Here is a 21,734-nt window from a genome sequence, read left to right as displayed (position 1 = left end):
GAACCCGTACTACTGCTGCTGCAGTCAGACAACAATGATTTGTCATTTGCTGCTGACGTCACTCACAATGCACTTTTGCAGCCAGGCACAGTGTGACAGAGAACATAGTTTTTGTGTCATTGGCATCACTGGTACAGGTTAGTTGAGGTAATTTGTACATATGTGGGGGTAAAGTGACTACATAGATAATAAACAGCGAATAGCAGCAGTGTACAAAAAGGGAGGGGGTTAAATGTAAATTGTTCGGTGGCGATTGTATTAATTGTTTAGCAGTCTTATGGCTTGGGGGTAGAAGCTATTAATGAGCCTTTTGGTTCTAGACTTGACGCTCCTGTATAATATTTAGTTGTAGCAAGATAAGGCTGAAAGAAGCAAAGTAGAAACAACACCGACGGTGCAGCACGCTTGTAGTAAAAGGAAGCTGATTTGCAGTCACTTGCTCACCTTGAGTCCTATCTAGCTAGCTAACTGGTAATCTAACTTACTCTGGCTAGTAACAGCTGGCGACTTATAAAACGAGCTACTTGGCTTGTAAACATCAACCTAACCACAATATTAATTGTATAACTCTCTGGTTAGCTTGCTATATGCGTAAAATGAAATAATATTTGTTGGTTACTATCTTCTCTTGTTGGGATATCCGTCAACTCTTCGCGTCCAAGATACCATGGTTTGCGACATGTAAAAAGATTTACGGCGTTGTTTATTAACTCCTATTTGAACTCGTGTGGACGAAGGGCGAAGTAACCAGCTATCGACACTACTTAATTGCAAGGATTTATTGACAAGGGTCATTATAATGTAATGGAATATTGATTATATCGTGTGAATGAATCACAATGGATGTTTTTATAACCGAGGGAGTTTAGCTAATTAGCTACGATTCGAACAAGACTTGTCTGTTGACGTTGTTGTGCTGGGAGAAATAACGTTACTTGTATGTCTCCCAGCACAATGTCAAAAGGCAATTATTGGTTGAATTGCACCTGCCAATTATCTAGCCAGCTAACTAATCATTCGCTTTGCGACTTAGTCGTGGCCCATTTGCACTGTTAACTAACCTACCTGCTAAGTGAACCAAGGTAAAGCTCAAATGTATGCATGACACAGCTAAGATTGTGAGGCTCACAGGATATGTGATGTGTGACAGCAATCAGACATATGCCCATTTCTGAGCTGTTGTTGTTTTCAGCTGAGGTATGCTAAATCACCTGTTGTATGTTTTGTCCTTTTCTTCCATCCCAGTAGTGAAGGCTGCTACGGTCTCAGGCAGTGACATGGCCAACCCTCTGAGGAGTGAGGTTAGACAGCTGTACAAGAATGTAAGTTAAACACTGACTGAGGTCAATGCACCCAACCGTTGTTACCCACACACCAAATTGGCTTCCACTCATGCAATATTTAGCTGTCTTTCCAAAACAATCCCCAAAGCCTGGAAATATCGTTGGTAACCTGTCTTCCATTGACAGCTCCTGTTTTTGGGACGGGAATACCCCAAAGGAGCAGACTACTTCAGGGAACGTCTGAAGGGTGCCTTTATGAAGAACAAAGATGTCACAGACCCTAAGGAGATCAAAAAGCTAGTCGACCGTGGGGAGTTTGTGATCAAGGAACTGGAGGCCCTGTACTATCTGAGGAAGTACAGAGCCATGAAGAAGCGTTACTACGAAGAAGAATTGTCCTCCGTGCTGAATATAGGCAGACCGGTAGACTGATAGCCTAGCTATTTGGTGGCTGAATCTTCCGTGTGCAAGTTTTAGTTTAGCCGTCCCTGAACAAGAGTGTTATTAGCAACACAAACGTCCTTAATTAAACACAAATGTTAGGTATATATTACAGACAAGTGTTATGAGCTACACTTGCCACCCACCTCGAGCTGTGGAATGACATCTACCAAATGACTTCATACAGTTCAAATGACTACAGTTCTCTCGTGTACATAATTGTAAATAATACATGATAGAATGTATTGATAGCGTGTACAATGTAATTTAATTATATAAATGAGACACGGCTATTACAAATGAATGTTTATTTTAAATGTACAACACTGATAGTCCTATTTTTGAAATAAATGAGAAATGTAAGTCAAGTCAAAGATATTTCATTTTTAACAATCCTAACTTTACGTGTCTTTTCAAGTCAGTGTGATGTAGGCTACTACATACAGTACCTTCAGAAAGTATTCACACCCATTGCCTTTTTCCACATTTTGTTGTGTTACAGCCTGAATTTAAAATGTATTACATTTAGATTTGTTTGTCAGTGGGCTACAGAAATTACCCTATAATGTCAATGGAATTACCCTATAATGTCAATGGAATTATCTTTGAAATGAACAGATTCATTAAAAATAAAGCTGTCATGTCTTGAGTCAGTAAGTATTCAACCCCTTTGTTATGACACACCTATATAAGTTGAGTAAAAATCACATACGTTGCATGGATTCTGTGTGCAGTAATAGTGTTTAAAACGATTTTTTTGGGACTACCTCCTCTCTGTACCCCACACATACAATTATCTGTAAGGTCCCTCAGTCCAGCAGTGAATTTCAAACACAGATTCAACCACAAAGATGAGAGGTTTACCAATGCCTCACAAAGAAGGGGACCTATTGGTATATAAAACAAAATCTGACATTGACTATCCCTTTGAGAATGGTGAAGTTTTTAATGACACTTTGGAGGGTGTATCAGTACACCCAGTCAGTACAAAGATAAAGGTGTCCTTCCTAACTCAGTTGCCGGAGAGGAAGGAAACCGCTCAGGGATTTCACCATGAGGCCAGTGGTGACTTTAAACGGTTTAAACCTGAGTTTAAAAGCTATGATAAGAGAAAACTGAGGATGGATCAGCAACATTAATTACTCCACAATACTAACCTAATTGAAATAGTGAAAAGCAGGAAGCCTGTACAGAATAAAATGTTTTTTAAAAAATGCATCCTGTTTGCAACAAGGCACTAAAGTAATACTGCAAAAAATGTGGCACAGCAATTCACTTTTTGTCCTGAATACAAAGAGTTATGTTTGGGGCAAATCCAGTAGAACACGTTACTGAGTACAACTCTCCATATTTTCAAGCATAATGGTGGCTGCATAATGTTATGTATATGCTTGTAATCAATAAAGACTGGGGAGTTTTTCAGTATAACAAATAAATGATACAGGGAAAATCCTAGAGGAAAACCTGGTTCAGTCTGCTTTCCACCAGACACTGGGAGATTAATTCACCTTTCAGCAGGACAATAACCTAAAAACAAGGCCAAATCTACACTGGAGTTGCTTACCGAGAAGACAGTGAATGTTCCTAAGTGGCCGAGTTACAGTTTGACTTAAATCTGCTTGAAAATCTATGGCAAGACTTGGTGATCTAGCAATGATCAACAACCAATTTGACAGAGCTTGAAGAACCGCAAAAAATAATAATTGGCAAATATTGTACAATCCAGATGTGTAAAGCTCTTAGAGACTTACCCTGAAAGACACACAGCTGTAATCCCCACCAAAGGTGATTCTAAAATGTATTGACTCAGGGGTGTGAATACTTATGTAAATGAGTAAATGAATCTGTATTTCATTTTCAAAAATGTTGCTAACTTTTCAAAAACAAGTTTTTACTTTGTCATTGTGGGGTATTGTGTGTAGATGGTTGAGGATTTGGGGGGGATTTCAGGCTGTAACAAAAAGTGTGGAATAAAATACATTCTGAAGGCACTGTATATAGAAATATGAGGATATAGATGAGATATTGATACAATCTGTCAGGACATTCATGAGTCACGTGAAAAACAGCGGCACTGGGGAGGGAGAAGTATGAGAAGAAAGAGCAACTGTTAAGTCATGGTTTTATCAGTATGTCATGTAGGAAGACTGCTCTTTGTGAAATCCAACTCGTGGACATTGCAGAAGACGGGGTTATTGTTTCCACATTTGCTCTCTCTGTTTTTTGTGAGGTCCAGCTTTCCTGCTCGTCTCATGGCCTAGGTATAGATGACAGCTAAATGAATACAGGAAAGTGGTTGAAAGAGAGAGAACGTCTTGGAGGTTATTTATTGAAACACTCATATCACTTACCCTTTCTTTAAAGAGCTTGTAAAAGCAAAATAACATTGTATCTTCTTTCATCAAAGTCACCCTTGGTTCCAACTTCAACTTCATACCCCCTGGAAAGAGACGCATTTTAATGTGGAAAACATGTTAATTAGACACAACATGTGATATGGTAAGAAGCAACACTACCATTTGGGGAAGAGTACCTGAAAGTAGACTGACCAACAGTCCAACAGCCAGTGTTGTAAGTGACCCAATAGGACTGAAGTAGAGATAGGACAGGGAGTACCAGTTATCAGCCAGGAAGGGTCTGCAGGGGAGACAAACATAGTGGCATCCAACAGTTATAACATTGCATATATTGTTTACAGCTGATGCCGTTCGCTATTCTAACATGACAAAATGATTCCTGTTCTACAGTACATTTCTAACTGAATAATTGTTTTAACTGTGCCCATATCAATATACTTGTTCCCTACCGAAAAAGTCGGTCCTGTCCTTAACCAAACATACTGAAGCCCACAACGTACCTCTCTGCTGTATTTTGCTGTAGTACTGTAGTGTATAGGCTTGGTTCTGTTGGAGATGTGGTCCAGTTGAACGCATCGGCTGCGATTGTGAAGTTACAGCTATGTGTGGTCAGACCCAGAGGCCTACTCTGCTCTGGTAGAGGAGGGTAAAACTGGGCCCCTATCCCCACCCACAGAGACATAACCAGCCCAGAGAGCAGACCAGCCAAGCCCCCCTGCAGCACAGAACACACAGAAATAACACATCAGCACTTCAACATAAACGTTCAGCGAGATTAGCTAATGGTTAGATTGGTTGCATGCTTATAATCCTGCTTTTGTTAAAGAGACTGGACTGACTGTGGCATTGGCGTATGGACAGAGGATCCCCAGTGAGAAGAGACCCAGTAAAGGCCCTCCGATGATCCCAAAGATACTGATAGCTGCCTACATGGGGAGACAGAGACATATTTTTAGAGTTGCATACCTCAACACAACATATTTTATGTAGAAGGACATACTCCTTTTGTTGTATCGCATACCTGCAGCAGACTTCCCATGAGTGAGGCTATGCCAGCCATTCCAATACAGAGAGCACCATACAGAAAGCCTAGAATGGTGCATAGGGATAGCAGTTAAAATCATGATAAATCATGGTTTATTTCTAATATTTCTAATATCAGCAAGAATATATCAATAAGAAGAAAAATATATCATCAAACATGAATATAGCTCTCTGAGTTCTGTGGTAAATGCAAATGTCACATCTGCTCCTGCAATGCCCTCTGGTGTTCATCCAGTATATTCTTGACCTGCAGTTACTCCCCCTGTACATTCTCTCCCTCTTCCTGGTTGGAGACAGGTGTGCTGGAGTCAGAGCAGATCCCTACCAGATGCAACTCGTTCCACAATCAAGACCTCTACAAATACTCAGTCCTGCCACTTCTGCTCTGCCAGATTGTAATCTCTGCTCAGTCAGTTCATGATTCTAGCCATTTATGATTATTCAAGATCCTGTTACTCTGCTGTGCCTGTTTCCCTGCCTGACACCTTTATCCTCTCAATCAAATCAAATGTATTTATATAGCCCTTCTTACATCAGCTGATATCTCAAAGTGCTGTACAGAAACTCAGCCTAAAACCCCAAACAGCAAGCAATGCAGTTGTAGAAGCACAGTGGCTAGGAAAAACTCCCTAGAAAGGCCAAAACCTAGGAAGAAACCAGGCTATGAGGGGTGGCCAGTCCTCTTCTGGCTGTGCCGGGTGGAGATTATAACAGAACATGGCCAAGATGTTCAAATGTTCATAAATGACCAGCATGGTCAAATAATAATAATCACAGTAGTTGTCGAGGGTGCAGCAAGTCAGCACCTCAAGAGTAAATGTCAGTTGGCTTTTCATAGCCGATCATTAAGAGTATCTCTACCGCTCCTGCTGTCTCTAGAGAGTTGAAAACTCTCATTGCAGTTTACCTCTGGCTCCTGTCTCCCGTTCCACATTTCACCACCCAACTACCTTGCTCTGGATTTTAATCCCCACCACTACCTTTGATTCCCCTTAGGACCTGTTTACACTGTTCTACTCAGCTAAGTCCAACCTCCGTCTCCACATTTTGTTTTTCTGCAACTCATCCCGATCTTCCCCGGATCTGCACTCCATATCTCCCTGTGTAACAATAAATATTTTGGTTCATTCATCCCTGTTTCCTCATCTGAGTCTGCTCTTGGGGTCCCCTGTGTCGCTCTGCTTAACAGCAAAGACACATATTGATATTATACACTCACTAAGGCCTTTAGAGGTCCAGGACAGGTGTTTCTCTGACATGTGTATGTACGGCTTGATCAGGTCTTCAATAGTCACGGCAGCCAGAGCATTGACACTGGACGATACCGTACTGTGGACAAAAGAGAGCAAATATAGTGCTATTATTTTCCCAGAAATATAAAATACAGTGTGCGTGAGTGCTATGGAAATAGTCATCTTTGTGCCCCACCATAGGCTGCGAGAGTAAATATTAAATCATAGTAGTGATATTATGAACCTTGAGATATTGAATGCAGCACAAATAGTAACAAAAGGACACTTAATCTAGTAGACATATAACATAACGTTACATATTAACATTATAAACAATAGCTATAATCAAAAGTAAGATCACGTTTGACATACAGTATAAGTATTAGATGGGAATAGTCACCTTAGAGTCCCACTGTAGGCTGCAGCCACAAACAATCCTGGCAGTCCAGGGTAGTCTCTCAGGATGTCCATCACCATATATGGCATCAGCTGTACAGAGAAAAAGGGCGTGGTCAATGGTCAGTGACTATCTGAGTGGTACCCCTGGGTTTGGGTTATTTGAGATATTTTCCTGGGAACAATCTGGATGTATGGCCGATGTGGGGGGGGGGAAAGTTTTACCACAAAAAAATGTTTAAGGTGGTTACACCTAGTGGCTGTTAATGTTATCAGTTGAAACTGATAAAAAAATATATCCAGAAAGTGGCAGTCTGGCAGAATAGTAATATTGACAGTTGTGGTAGCAGAATCGGAATCCTTTAGGTAACATTGATAAATAAGATGTTTTTATCCATTTTCATAAGTATGCTTATGTGGGAAAAAAAGTTACTTGGGCCCCAGTGAGGGGAGAGGTCAGGCTTGTCTTCATATGTAAACGTATCTTTTAAACCATGTGAAGGGATGATTGAGGGGGAACCAATTATCTCTTGGCTCCACAATGTCTGTGTGCCAGTCACTCCCTACTTTACCCATTGGGTTTAGGAGACCAAACTGAACGATCATTTATAGCCAATGCTGTCTGGCTATGTGTGTCTTGGCTATACAGTAAATGATACTAGGAACTGTTTTGTAAGCACTCTCAGAGAATTCATTTATAGACACTGAATTGATCTGAGCGTCACAGGGCTATGGTGAAGCTCATATAATTAAAGATGGACTTTATGATAACTCTGACTTGTGTGTGGTTTGTTCACTCATGATTTGGTAATACAGCAAATTTACACGACACAGTGCCTGGTATTTATACAGGTTAATGTTTTTTTTGTCTTGAATCTTGTTCTGGAGGCAGCTCTGCAGAGGGGTCACTACCTGACACAACCACACAATCTGTCATAAAATCTACCTAACCCTAATCTGGCCAATCTAGCAGTAATGGCTCAGTTCTGCCTCCAGGACAAGACTCATCCCAATAAACGTCAACCTGCGGTCCTTATTAAAGTGTTATTTCCTGGTTCGTGTCCTCAACCTGATCTGGCGCTGACACCATGCCTGCTGTCCAGGGGTCACAGTGCTTGTAGACGGAGTACAGACACAGCCCCGCAAACACAGAACACAGCATGATGACCCACAGTCCTAATAGGTTTATGTAGAGAGACCTGGGAAGAGAAGAGAAGAGAAGAGAAGAGAAGAGAAGAGAAGAGAAGAGAAGAGAGAGAGAGAGAGAGAGAGAGAGAGAGAGAGTGACAGAAAGAGGGGATAGGGAGAAAAAAGAGAGAAAGATTGAGAGAATGGGGAGAGAGAGTTTGTGTTATCAGAAAGATGAATAGGCTTCAACTTCCCCATCGTTTATCAGTGCAATTTTGGCGGCCAACTATCTGAAAAGGTTTGAGAGGGTTTATCTAATGTTCCTTCGTTACAGTTGAGCTAATCTTGCTCTGGCTAGCATTAGTTGTTGATATTGTTGCGCTGTTGCAACTGCCTGTAAACACCAGTGGTGTAAAGTACTTAAGTGGAAATACTTTAAATTACTAGTTAAGTAGTTTTTTGGGGTATCTGTACTTTGCTATTTATATTGTTTGACTACTTTTACTTTTACTTCAGTACATTCCTAAAGGAAATAATGTACCTTTTACACCAAACATTTTCCATGACATGCAAAAGTACTCGTTACAGGAAAATGGTCCAATTCACATCCACGGTCATCCCTACTGCTTCTGGTCTGGTGGACTCACTAAACACAAATGTGTTTTGTTGTTGTAAATTACATGTGTTGGAGTGTGTCCCTAGCTCTCCCTAAATTAAAAAACAAGACAATAGTACCATCTGGTTTACTTTTGATACTTAAGTATATTTATAACCAAATACTTTCAGACTTTTACTCAAATGGCTTGTTTGTACACAGCCCTACCATAGCTCTGATTGGCTATAGCGCACCGGTGTGTGTAGACTTGGACGAGACAGTCGTTTATATTATATTTGATTTACTGCAGTGTCTATTTACCCCTAATTTGTAGTTGGTAGTTACAGTCTACCCCTAATTGGTAGTTACAGTCTTGTCCCATCTCTGCAAGTCCCGTACTGACTCGGGAGAGGCGAAGGTCGAGAGCCACGCGTCCTCCAAAACACGGCTTCTTGACACACTGCTCGCTTACCCGGAAGACAGCTGCAATGTGTCAGAGGAAACATCGTCCAGCTGGCAAACGAAGTCAGCTTGTAGGCGCCCAGACCGCCACAAGGAGTTGGCAGAGCGAGATGGGACAAGGAAATCCAGGCCGGCCAAACCCTCCCCTAACCCAGATGACACTGGGCCAATTGTGCACTGCTTCATGGGTCTCCCGGTCACGGCCGGCTGTCATAAATGCCTTACTATACGTGATTCCCAAACATTCTAAGAATGTATGAACATTAAAATAACCATATGTTAGTGCTCGCTTGCCAGATTTCTTTTGTGTGTGTCAAAAATCAACACATTTCATGTTGCTAAAATGCTGTCAGTTCCACTTTAAACACTGGGGCAAAACAGGAATTAGATCTTCATGCTCTACTCTATGCTTCCAGGAAGATGATGACTCACATTTTGGCGTGAGTCATGGATTTGCAAGAGATGTATCTCTGCACCTGGGCTTGGTTGATCCCATAGATACTGGTCCAGACAAACGTGCCTCCAAACGTGATTGTCCAGAAGGTGTGCCTCCTCAGTGGACTAGCATCAAAGCTATAAAGGAGAGACAGAGACAGAGAGCGAGAGAGAAAGACATTTGCAATGTCTTATATTTTGCGCCAACATACTGCGCAAAGTCCAGGTGCAGATCTTCTCCTACTCTTTTACATCTATAATCTACATGACAATCCACTCACTCCCAGAAGTTGAGTCGTCCTCCGAGCTCTGCGTGTTTGAGGATGTTGGAGACTCCTCCCTGCAGGACCACGGCTCTGATGATGACAGACAGGAAGCCTGCCACCATGATGCCCACCTGGAACACGTCCGTCCACACCACCGCCTTCAGACCGCCCTGTCACAATACACACCACAGCCGTGTTACATACATGGTTTAAAGGTCACCGCAAAGGTCACCACAGTGCCACACAAATCAAGTCTCAATCTAACCTCCATCTGTATTTCCCTTATATAAGGGAGTAAATGTTGATAAAATAAATGTCACATAAAATTATGTGTACAGCATTATTTATTGACATCACTGCCTGTCCAGTACCATAGTGCAGTAAAAGGTGCAAACCACTCCTGTTGAAATGACAGCACCCCAGAGATCCATCCCAGTCACTGGAGAGAAGAGGAAAAAGAGAGAGAGAGGGACATCATTGAGCAGAGGAGTGGTTTCAAGTGCACTCAATGCCGATGGGGCACGAAATGAAATTCTTTCATGACTTTTAGAGACTACTGCACCTTGGTTTAATGCCAGAGCTGGAGCATAAATGACTATTCCTGTGTAGAGTATCTGTGAGACAGAGAGACATTAACACGTGGTGGCTCTTATAATCACCTGTAGCACAAGGGTTGTTCTCATATATTCATGTAATTCATAATATGGAGTGGGAGAGTGTTGTGATAAGGAACTCACAGTCTGAACAATGAACATCACTGTCCCCAACAGACGCGTGGCTCTGTTGAACCGTATCTCCAGATACTGCAGAATGATGACCATGAGGAGAAAAAAAGAAATAGGACACCTTTCTGTTACATTTCCCATGGACAGGACAAGGACATTAATTCATGTGTGAAGCCCAAAAGACAAAGCAAAGAGTACAGTCAGTAAGAGGATGATTCAGTCAGCTAATGAAGATAAAACACGGACCCATATTTTAGCTGTTTGAATCACAGTCGTAATCTCACCATCAGCATCTAAACAAGACTAAGGAATGGACAGGTGCAGAGATATTAAGCAATGGAGCCGTGACTACTATGATTTTACCTGTAACAGCAGTCTGTTTGTTTTATAGAAAGATTACAAAATTAGGTCCGTATTTTATTTCCTGAATAGATTGCATTTGTCAATTGGTCACTTTGAACAATACTTTGTGACCCCCAAGATATTAATTTCAGGGATTTAGAATTGCTTAGAATGTGCATTGAAATTAATGTGGATAATCTCTACCAAGCATGTTATACAATTTCTGTTGAATTGAATAGAACACAAATCAACTCAACAGGGTGGATTGATTCTAACCTCATAGGTACTTGTGATGCCCAGCCTGTAGAAGACAGGGAGGAAGACCTCTGAGCTGACCACCACCACCAGCACATAGGAGAGGCTGAAGAGGCCGTAGCTTGCCCCGTATAGGTACACCTCAGCTGGGGTGGCCAGCACTGTGATAGCCGACATGAAGCTGGCAGTCAGGGAAAGAGCCACAGGTACGGCTGTCATACTCTGGCCCCCCATCATAAACTCTCTGGAGCTGCTCTGGCCCCTTCCGACGATGGCATAGTACACCCCGATGGCTGCAGACACCAGCAGCATCAGAGCAAAGACTGCATAGTCCGCAGCCACAAAGGATCCAATCACTGGAGAGGCTGCCATTGTAGCCTTCTGATTGTGAGGTATAGGTGACTGTACTCACTGGAAGATTGTCCTATTCCACAACTTGTAGTCCCTTGTGGTTTCTGTTATTGGAATGCAATGAACGGCAGAGAATTTGTATTTCTCTGTGAAATCTACGATAGCTCGTAGTAGGCTGCTGTGCGTTCAGATAGAATGATGTCCTTGTCCATATGTCCTTGTCACAGACAGGATATGAGCTGAAATAGGATAGCAGTGAGCTCTGAAGTCTTCAGTGTGCCTGTGTGTTTCTCGAAGACATTACTAGCAGGTAGCAGTGAGCACACCTCTCCAACTCTCCACGAAATCAAGAGCTGGGATTGTTCTGTTGGCTGAACCGATAAGTACCCCTGTCATCAGCCCTACCCTTTGCATGGCTGGTACACACGGACACACACAGAGGCATATCCGTGCGTACACACACACATCTGCGCACACACACACTTGTGAACATTTTTTGGGCCCCAGAGAAAATATAGCTATCTTTAGCCTAACATGTCCAGTCCGTAATAATGTGTCAGGTGTTCAGCATGTCATTTCCACTAGTTAGTACATGTATGGACCAGAGGAGGTTGGTGGCATCTTAATTGGGGAGGACAGGCTTGTGGTAATGGCTGGAGCAGCATAGTTGGAATGGTAGCTAATACACCCATGTGTTAGATGCAATTTGATTTGCTCTGTTGCACCCGTTATTATGAGCCGTCCTCCCCTCAGCAGCAGCCACTGGTATGGACGCTGTTTGGACACTATATGGATACTGACTGAGCTGTCATTGAGAAACAAAAGTATCCAGAAAGTCATCCTTGAAGTTGTTTCAAAACCACACCCCATTCTGTCTTCTCACAACGTGGAAAAGCAAAACGTTCCCATGATGCTTCATCCAACATGGCTGCGCCCCTGCATCAGACATGTAGGTAAACATATTTAGCCTATACATTGTTGTTTTCATACACATTTGAATTCTGGATTACACACAAATATATATGTATTTTGTTTATATATATATATTATTTTTTTTCTTTTTGCATATATCAGAAAAAGAGACACGTCAAAAATGAAGATCAAGTCCAAGTCGTCGTCTCATAAATCTGAGAACACATTCATGTTGTTGGGAAACTGCAGCACAGCTGGAAGCATAGGTAGCGACCACTGCTTCGCTATTGCAGTTAACAAATATTTGTTAATATACATAGCTATCTCGCATGCCTTGTTTTCGGTATGTCTGAACAGTTTCAAGTTAAACACGTGTTCCTGTTGCTACGTTAAATGAACCAACAAGCATAGCTGCTTGGATATGTTAAATATCATATGTAGCCTAGCTAGCGAGTCATTTCATACCGTATCGCTCACTGTAACGTTAGTAGACCACAGAAAGTAGCTAACTCTCGATCGTTTGTTTTACAGTTTCTCACGTTTGCTGAACGGCTTGTGAATATCGATGTCATCCATTGCATTGACAGAACTGAGAGTTATAATGAAGTATGTATGCTCTGAGACTGCAGATCCCCTATTAAACGTGTTAAAAATGACGTTTTTCTCGTTAAAGGTCGCACTCACATCGGCTACTCGTGTCAATTCACTCGCAGCTGCTCTCGCTGTATGCCCATTTAGCCTGCATATCAACTGCATGATACGATATCTACCTAAACAGCGGGTAGTCTCCGTCAGTGTACTGCTATCAGTGTGTGACTGTGTGTCTGTTCAGTTTTTTTTATTTATTTTATTTATCCGTTATTTTACCAGGTAAATTGACTGATTGACTCATTTGCAGCAACGACCTGGGGAATAGTTAACAGGGGAGAGGAGGGGGATTAATGAGCCAATTGTAAACTGGGGATTATTAGGTGACCGTGATGGTTTGAGGGTCAGATTGGGATTTTGCTGTGCCACCAGGACCAGCAGATTCAGAGGGCAGCATTGGAGTGTGTTCTGACCTACAAAGACCCCAACGTCCTCCCCTACAAGTAAGTCTGCTCTCTGGGTTATTTCCGAACGACACCGTCACTCAACATCTCATCTTAACTCTTGTTTTAACATACCTTCAGTCCTTTTACAGTGTGCCAGGCATAGAACTCACGTTCCACTATCACCATTTAACCTTTTTGTTCAGATGATCGGAGTAAGAGTAAGGGATACTATTCGTTATGGACTCCCGGTCTCTCAATGGGAGTCATTGTTAGCAGTACTGATAGAGATCGGAGTCATCACTGAGCTGGAATGTTAACCTCCCCCAAGGAACCACAGATCTGACAGGAGTTCCTGTATTCACTTATTAAACTATCCATTTACTTTCAACTTCTCATCTAACAGGAGTTGTGATGTTCTGTTATTTCATTTCCCGTAGTGTACCACTGACCTAGTTCACAGAATCACTCTGGAGACCCTGTGTAGACCCTGTGTAGACCCTGTGTAGACCCTGTGTAGACCCTGTGAACAATGTTGCTCTGCTGCCTCTTTGAAGCTGTCCAGGCCGATAGGCTCATAGAGTTGCTAATATATCAGGATTCAATATCTGGTGGCCATTTGATACACTGTCTTTCTGTGTTTGATGTGATACAGAAAAATACATTTTTATTACTATATCCTGTGCTTCTGGACCTACAGTCAGTCCTGCGTTATTGAACGTCTCTGACTGATGTGCTGACTGTTGTGTTCAGGGAGAATCTGGAGAGGCTGCTGGATGACAAACACTTCAAGGATGAGATCGTTCACTTCAACATCTCAGAGGAGCAGGCCGTGTTGGACGCCTCACACAGGGCATAGCTTGTCCCACTGCTTATGAGGTGTGTGTTTGTGATTACTCGTGTGTGTGTGTATGTGTGTTGCATCTTCAAGTGAACTTAAACTTGTAGCCTATATATGTGTCACCTTTACTACTCCAATATAACCCCCCCTCTCCTCTAACCTAACCTCTGTAGGGTTCTGTTTGTGCCGATGCGCAGTATGACTGGCAGTAAGTTCCAGGGCCAGTCTGGCGCTGTGCAGCGTTCCTCCATCGTGCTGAGGTTTCTGGCAGGATGCCAGTCTGAGGAGCTGGGCATGTTCATTGACCTCCTGCTGGAGCCCGTCTGCCACCACAGGGTAGGGCGCCCTCCGTCATGTGATATACAACCTGTATGGGAGGGGAGTGTTTCTCGTCTTATTCTTCACTGTATGGCTCTGTTGCCCTCTGTCTCATCGGTCTATTCTGCCATTATTGTGTGTGTGAGTGAGTGAGTGAGTGAGTGAGTGAGTGAGTGAGTGGACTTGTGTTTGTTTTCAAAGTACGACATGTGAACCCTGGACCTACTCTATCTGTATTTTTTCTCGCCTCCCTCTCTAACACCCTCCCTCTCTAACACCCTCCCTCTCTAACACCCTCCCTCTCTAACACCCTCCCTCTCTAACACCCTCCCTCTCTAACACCCTCCCTCTCTAACACCCTCCCTCTCTAACACCCTCCCTCTCTAACACCCTCCCTCCTAACACCCTCCCTCTCTAACACCCTCCCTCTCTAACACCCTCCCTCTCTAACACCCTCCCTCTCTAACACCCTCCCTCTCTAACACCCTCCCTCTCTAACACCCTCCCTCTCTAACACCCTCCCTCTCTAACACCCTCCCCTCCACCCTCCCTCTCTAACACCCTCCCTCCACCCTCCCTCTCTAACACCCTCCCTCCACCCTCCCTCTCTAACACCCTCCCTCCACCCTCCCTCTCTAACACCCTCCCTCTCTAACACCCTCCCTCTACACTTCCTCTCTAACACCGGCAGTACAGCCTGCTGAACATAGTCAACACAGTCATCAGTAAACTGGGCCACCTCATCCACACAAACCTGCCCAAGGTGCTACAGATCCTACTGTGTGTCACCGCTTTCATCGCCATCATTCTCAACCAGAGAGAACAGCCGAAGGGTCTCACTGTCTCACATAGGCTTAGTCTTGAGAAACCTGCTGTATATTCTGTGTTGGACCAGGGGAGGTATGTGGAGGCTGCTGGATGAGTAGGAGTGCTGATTTACAATCAGTTTTGCCTTTTAGATCACAATGAATATGATTATATGGACAGGGGGCGACCTGATCCTAGATCATCGCTCCTACTCAGAAAAGCTTGATAATAAGCTCCTGGTGTGTCTTGAGAAAAACGTTTAGTAAAGTTCCAAGTCAGCAGTGGTCTTGGGCAGGAGCTGCAGTGTAGCCATTGTGGCAGTATGCCGCAGCTCGCCCTCTGAGACCTATACTAGAACAGGAGGCTCAGAGAGGCCTGTCCTGGCAGTTGCATGTATAAAGCATGTTGATGTTCATGTATGATACTGCGCACAAACATGTGTTTTTAGTCAGTAGGAGGTGACAAAAGTTGTTTTGTCACCTCCTTTTCTACTCTTTGCAGCCGAAAGCAGGGCTAAAAATAGATAGACAGGTTTAAAAGATTACTCCTGAATGTTTTTTCCCTCTCTGCCCATTTAAAGGCAGGCTGTATTGCTCCTCTGAAGAACCTGAGGCGCCTGGGGGTCCTGAGGATCCAGGACTTCTTTGATGGCTTCGACTCGCACAGCTTCACCCCAGATGAGCTCGATGCCGTCTTCCAGGCTATCGTCTGGCCCCAGGTCTGCCGTCTGCCAACAGAGAGCCCTACTCCCCCACCCCCCTCCTCAAACTCATCCACGTCTGGAGCAAGAATGCCAGGTAAGCTTATCAAACAGTCTTTGTGTTGAGACTTCAGCTACACTAAGGCCAAGTCCTTTTCACAATGAGATCAGTAAATTAATGGGAGAATGTTTCTGGCAACAATCCAGTTTCCAGTGGGGAACTAGGAGGAATTTGCCGTGACTCAGTGGTAGGTGACAGATTCAACCCGCCTGAAAGTGACCACCTTCTTTCCTCTCTCAGGTACTTCCCCCTCCTGGCCAAGCAGAAGTCTGGTCACCCGGAGTGTGACGTGCTCCTGAACGTGTTCGCCCTGCTCTCCGACAAAAATGTCGACCCAGACCGTTGCCATGGTGATGGACATTGCAGAGTCCTTGGTGACCACGAAGGACCTTCTGGTTTCGGAGGGTGAGGAGGCGGAGCTGAGCTTCAACGGCAGTGTGTTCCCCCAGCCACCAGAGGGAGCCTACATCTCTTCAGGTGAGGCCTATGGACAGCGTATAGAATACGCACATGCAATGTTTACAGGGCCAATGCTAGAATATGCAAATGCTACTAATAAAAGTAAATACTAAACAGTATAACTATGGACCAGAGTTTTTCCTCATTTGGTTACATGGAAAAACTATGAGCCCTCGGTCGTTTGTTATAAAAATAGCAAACACAAAGCATGCACATTAATAATAGTGCAGAAATGAGTGGTTTGTTTGTGTTGTTCAGAGCATCTGACCCAGGGTGCAAGGCTGCTCCTGCCCCACATCTCCACCCTGCTACAGTACAGTACCTCAGTGGCATCGTACGCAACTCTGACAGACAGAAGAAGTTTCGATCCCAGGTGGCCAAGGAGCCCCGACGTCCTCTCAAAGTAAGTCCTTCGGTCCTCACATTCTACTGCGTCCGTTATGAAGTGTTGACTACTGTGCTGTGGCGACGTGCTGACTTTATGTGACCAACCCGGTTCCTGGAGAGCTACGGTCCTGTAGGCTTTCACTCCAACCCCAGTTGTTTACGAACCTGACTCCGCTTATCATCCAGCTAATTATTGGAATGCGCGAGATTGTTTGGCGCGAAAACCTACAGGACGATAGCTCTCCAGGAACAGAGAGCCCTGTTGTAGACAGTCGAATATCTCCAATGCCATTCATTCCTAGACGGCGTATTCTAGCCTCTGCTCTTTGTGATCTCATCACAGCTCTCTTTCTCAGGTTTCAGGTCGTTGTATGGTGGTGATGATAGTTATGGTTTCAGCAGGCTAATGTGATGATCTCTCTCCTCTCCAGGCTCAGCAGGTTCGTGAGTGATAAGGACCAGAGCACAGTGCTCATCCGCCTGCTGCTGCCATACCTCCAGAAGGCCCGCAACACACAGGTACAACAACGTGTTGCTGTTCTAGTGATATGTTATGTCTGTGTTGTGGTTATTTGTTTGTGTGTTTGTGCTGTATTGGATTGTTCGAAGTAAACGTCATGCTAGGTTACGTCATGTTAAGCTTGTGTTATATCTTATACCATGGTGTGTTTTACATGAACTCACACTCGTTATTGATCTGTCCCGTCATTTCCTTGCATTGTGGTTGGTTATATGTTATAGTGTATTTATGAGTATTTCCTGTGTGGCTCGGTTGGTAGAGCATAACGTTTGCAACGTCAGGGTTGTGGGTTTGATTCCCACAGGGACCCGTATGAAACTATATGCAGTCACTAGTGTTAAGTCGCTCTGGATGAGAGCGTCTGCTAAATGACCAAAATGTAAAAGTAGTTCCCTTCCCTTGTGTTTCAGAAGACTGAGATTGATATCCTGGCTACAGTCCAGAACCTGCTGAGACAGTGTTCTGATCCCGCCTCCTTCCCCAAGCCTATCAGTAGACTGTTCTCCATCCTCCACAACAAGCTGCCCAGGCAGGCCCTCACCTCTGTCTTCCAGGTAGGATTTCAAGCCCCTGTAGCCTGACTCCAGATCTGTGCTGTTGCGCTCACTCATTTTCACGTCTTTAGCTGCTGAAGCCCGGGCTCTACATGCTTCCTACTTCTTATGTCTAGTGGTCCATAAGAATGTGATCTGAGTAGCAGAATGTTTACCTGTGTCTCACAAGAGACTCTGGCAGACCTGGATAGTGGACTGAAGTACATCACAGATACAGCTGCTAAGGTAGGGCTCGAAATAACTCACAGGCACAAACAACCCATGTTTATCACACACACAGCCATGCATAACCATCGCCCCTTTCTCTCCCTCCAGTTGAATGCCGTTTGACAGTCGTCACCTGGACGAGGTGAACTTCGACGTGCGTCTCCTTCCAGGAGGATCAACGACATGGATATGCTGGATATGAACTTCATCTACACCGTGATGCACACGGTTACACTGCAGTCCGGTCTCTTGACTATCGCGTCGACTTTGGTAGTATTTTGGAACACTCCAGTCTTATTTTAGATGTTGTAGATTGGAGACATGTCCCTGGCAGACAACGCCACCTTGTGTCTGACTGCTGTCCTTACACGTCTGGCTGCAGTGGGTCGGGGAGACGAGGACTACAACGGAGGTAGTACCGTAAACCATACTGGACGCACTCAGGAAAGGACTGAGGAGCAAGACTGAGGTTAACACACACACACACACATGTACTTACATCACAGAATATACCCACGTACACACACATATTAAAGTGAACCTGGGTCCAATCTCCTGTGTTCTCAGAGTGTGCAGCATGGCTACACCACAGTGCTGGAGTGTCTGGTGAAGACCTTCCCCACCCGTAGAGACTTCAGCGATCTGGTGCAGCACACCGACTACAATGACCCCGAGTCTGACTTCTTTGAGCACATGAAGCACATCCAGGTAAGACCACTGTTTCAATATTCACACCGGCACACCCCATGGATTGAAGCATCGTGTTGGGCGTGCATTCTAAGTGGTATGCTAGTGTAGGAATCGGAAACATAGGAGTTAGGCTGGGAAAATGCACTGTTTAGCCTGGCACGGGGCAACTTGGATGGTAGCCGTACAGCCGGCGCTCTTCAAATGAGTCAGGAAGCGTGGTGTTCAGCCCAGTGCTTAATGTTTTGTCTCTCAGATCCACCGTAGAGGTCGCGCTCTGAGGAAGTTCGCCAAGCAGCTGACGGTTGTGATGTCATCACGTTCCCTCCAGAACATGCCCTACGCCATGACTGCCCTCAAGGTTAGTTACACAGCACACTGAATAATGTTATCTTTCATTCTGTGTGTGTGTAACCTGTGTGTTTCTCTCTGTCATGCAGAACGAGGGTATGACGTCAGCCTCAGTAGAGGTGATAGGAGCGGTGTGTAGGAGACTGACCTGGTCTAAATACCTCTACTACCTTAAACACTTTGTTCACATACTACAGACTGGACAGGCTGAACAGAAACTGGCTGTCAGGTAGGTGTCTGTGTGTATCAGAGGGTGATATATATGTTTGTTTTCCACTAGTACTGTTGTCTCACACCTGTGTCCATCATCCACAGTCTGTTGGTGACTGTTCTAGAGGCGTTCCACTTTGACCATGACACTCTGGAGAGAGAAATGGAGGCTGCTAAGACCAGGTCCAAAGAGGGTGAGTGGACACCGGTGACCAAGAGGTCCCAGTGAAGTAGAATATACCAAGTGTGTGTGATATATTGATTGACGTCGCCTCTTTCTGTTTAGTTGTGAGCACCGTTGTTGATGACGACGGTGATGAGGAAGAGGAGGCGGCAGCTGTCGAATCAGAGGAGAGTGACACTGAGGAAGCCATGGAAACTGAAACCGCCAACAGCGGCACGAAAACAACCACCATGGAAACGGTCAAGGTTGTTACTATGGAAACGGACGCCGCTGAGGGCGTTGCTATGGACACTCGTACTGCCAATGAAATACAACTCATACTGGTCTCGGGGAGTCTGCCCCTCGTCACCCAGAGGAACGGGCATGTACACGCACACACACTGCATGCATGCTCCCTTTTCCTTGCACTGTGTCTCACTCACTTACTGAGTCTCAGGCATTTGATGGCGTGTCTTTGATGGCGCGTCTTTATTGTTTGTGTGTAGGGACAAAAAAAAGCCCCAGGCACCCCCGGACCCTCGCCTTCCCCCTCCCAGCTGTATCCTCTTGCCCCCCACCCCAAAGAGAGGGGGACTTAAAGCCCCCGTCAGCAGCCGCACCAACATGCACATCCTAGTGGACACTGGACTCCGGGTAAACCAACCTAGCTACCCTCCCTAAAACTTTCAGGAACTTTCTCACAGGTTGACTAGAAGATGAAATGGTGTTTTGTGGCAAGCAGGCATTAAGATAAACAGCCAACAGTCCCGTGAATAGATAGTAACCAATGGCTGAATAGTGGTTTACTGTTCATTCATCTGTGGTCAGTTGAATGTTGGCTGACTGTTGTCACTTTGTCTCTGTCCAGCTGCTCTATATGAGTCTGAAGAAGTCCAAGGTCAACTCCTCTGAGGCCTCTGCTCTTGAGATGCTGGATCCCTTCTTTTCCCTGCTGCTAGATTATCTCAACTCCATGCACGTCAAGGTCAGTAGTGTGTTTGTGTGCGCATGTTGAGAAGTGTGTGTATATGTGTTGATCTGTGTGTGTGTGTGTGTGTATCTGAGTGTTTATCTCTCTCCGTACCTCCAGGTGATAACAGAGGCTCTCTTAGCTTTTACGTTCCTGTTGCGGTTCTCCCTGCCAGCTGTAGAGCAGAATGCAGGTCAGCTCACTAAGCAGCTGTTAGTCCTGCTCAAAGACTACTCCAAGGCTGCCGCTGCCCGCGGAGAGAACTTCCAGCTCGTCCAGAACTGCTTCAAGGTAGCACAAGCGATTGTTTCTATTCTGGAAATGGTTGAATTAATACATATTAATATAGTATCAATTATAGACCGGGTCGTTTGAGCCCTGAATTCTGATTGACTGAAAGCTGTGGTATATGAGACATTATAAACCGGTTCTGCTGTAATTACGTTGGTAACCAGTTTATAATAGCAATAAGGCACCTCGGGGGTTTGTGGTATATGGCCAGTATACCATGGCTAAGGAGTGTATCCAGGTATTTTGCATTGAGTCGTGACTAAGAACATCCCATAGCCGTGGTTTATTGGCCATATACCACACCCCCTCGTGCCTTATTGCTTAAATATACCACAGGTATGACGACTTGTTTACTGTTCAAATTACGTTGGTAACCAGTTTATATGGCACATTGTGTGTTTCAATGATTTGAAATGACAGATATTTGTCTATCAAATTCATTGAATGATCCTTCTTTTTGCTGTCAGTCCATCACCATCCTAGTAAAGAACATGAAGACACACAAGATAACTGAGACGCAGCTGCAAGTGCTGCTGGGATACGCTGAGGAGGACATTTATGACCAATCACGTCAGGCGACAGCCTTCGGCCTGCTAAAGGTAGCTAACGCCCTCCCTCTTCACCCTCCCTCTTCTTAATCTGTCCTCCTCTGTAATATGTACTATATCCTCTCTATCGCCACCTACAGGCCATCCTGTCCAGGAAGCTGGTGGTACCATCTCTGGTAGGAGCTAATGAAGAAAGTGGCCAAGCTGTCTGTTGCCGGGCAGAACGGCATGATCAGGGTCCAGTGCAGTTTCACATTTACATTTACATTTAAGTCATTTAGCAGACGCTCTTATCCAGAGCGACTTTCTTTTTATATACATTTTCAAACCTGTATTTTACCGTTTGTATTTTATTTTTGAAGGTGTCTTGTAAAAAGTTATTTGAGTGTTCCTGTTATTTTCACC

At 44.4% G+C, this 21,734-nt stretch overlaps 2 protein-coding genes and 1 pseudogene across 10 annotated transcripts; 2 read left to right on the top strand and 1 right to left on the bottom strand.

Moving 5' to 3' along the window:
* On the top strand, positions 1-2,377 carry LOC118366251 (electron transfer flavoprotein regulatory factor 1). Of its 9 annotated transcripts, none has more exons than XM_035748774.2 (3): positions 1-137; positions 1,246-1,322; positions 1,470-2,377. In XM_035748774.2, the coding sequence occupies exons 1-3, from the start codon at positions 35-37 to the stop codon at positions 1,713-1,715; spliced, it is 426 nt and encodes a 141-aa protein (XP_035604667.1). In that variant the 5' UTR covers positions 1-34; the 3' UTR covers positions 1,716-2,377. The 9 variants fall into 9 exon arrangements, with proteins under 9 accessions (XP_035604667.1, XP_035604674.1, XP_035604668.1 ...); XM_035748781.2 differs by having other exon boundaries at positions 81-147; XM_035748775.2 differs by having other exon boundaries at positions 114-137; positions 1,249-1,322.
* A 413-nt stretch (positions 2,378-2,790) lies between these two features.
* LOC118366248 (sodium-coupled monocarboxylate transporter 1-like) lies at positions 2,791-13,014 on the bottom strand. The gene is made up of 16 exons (XM_035748769.2): positions 12,909-13,014; positions 10,983-12,248; positions 10,377-10,442; positions 10,202-10,253; positions 10,011-10,078; positions 9,655-9,809; positions 9,371-9,511; positions 7,823-7,952; positions 6,758-6,846; positions 6,345-6,454; positions 5,103-5,170; positions 4,921-5,007; positions 4,582-4,796; positions 4,258-4,361; positions 4,076-4,164; positions 2,791-3,981 (listed from the first exon to the last, which is right to left on the bottom strand). The coding sequence occupies exons 2-16, from the start codon at positions 11,331-11,333 to the stop codon at positions 3,859-3,861; spliced, it is 1,848 nt and encodes a 615-aa protein (XP_035604662.1). The 5' UTR covers positions 11,334-12,248; positions 12,909-13,014; the 3' UTR covers positions 2,791-3,858.
* On the top strand, positions 12,406-21,702 carry LOC118365948 (small subunit processome component 20 homolog; annotated as a pseudogene).
* Positions 21,703-21,734: the final 32 nt, after the last annotated feature.

Source organism: Oncorhynchus keta, chromosome 33, assembly GCF_023373465.1.
Source record: "Oncorhynchus keta strain PuntledgeMale-10-30-2019 chromosome 33, Oket_V2, whole genome shotgun sequence".
Classification (NCBI taxonomy): Eukaryota; Metazoa; Chordata; class Actinopteri; order Salmoniformes; family Salmonidae; genus Oncorhynchus; species Oncorhynchus keta.
This window is presented reverse-complemented; position numbering and strand designations above follow the sequence as displayed.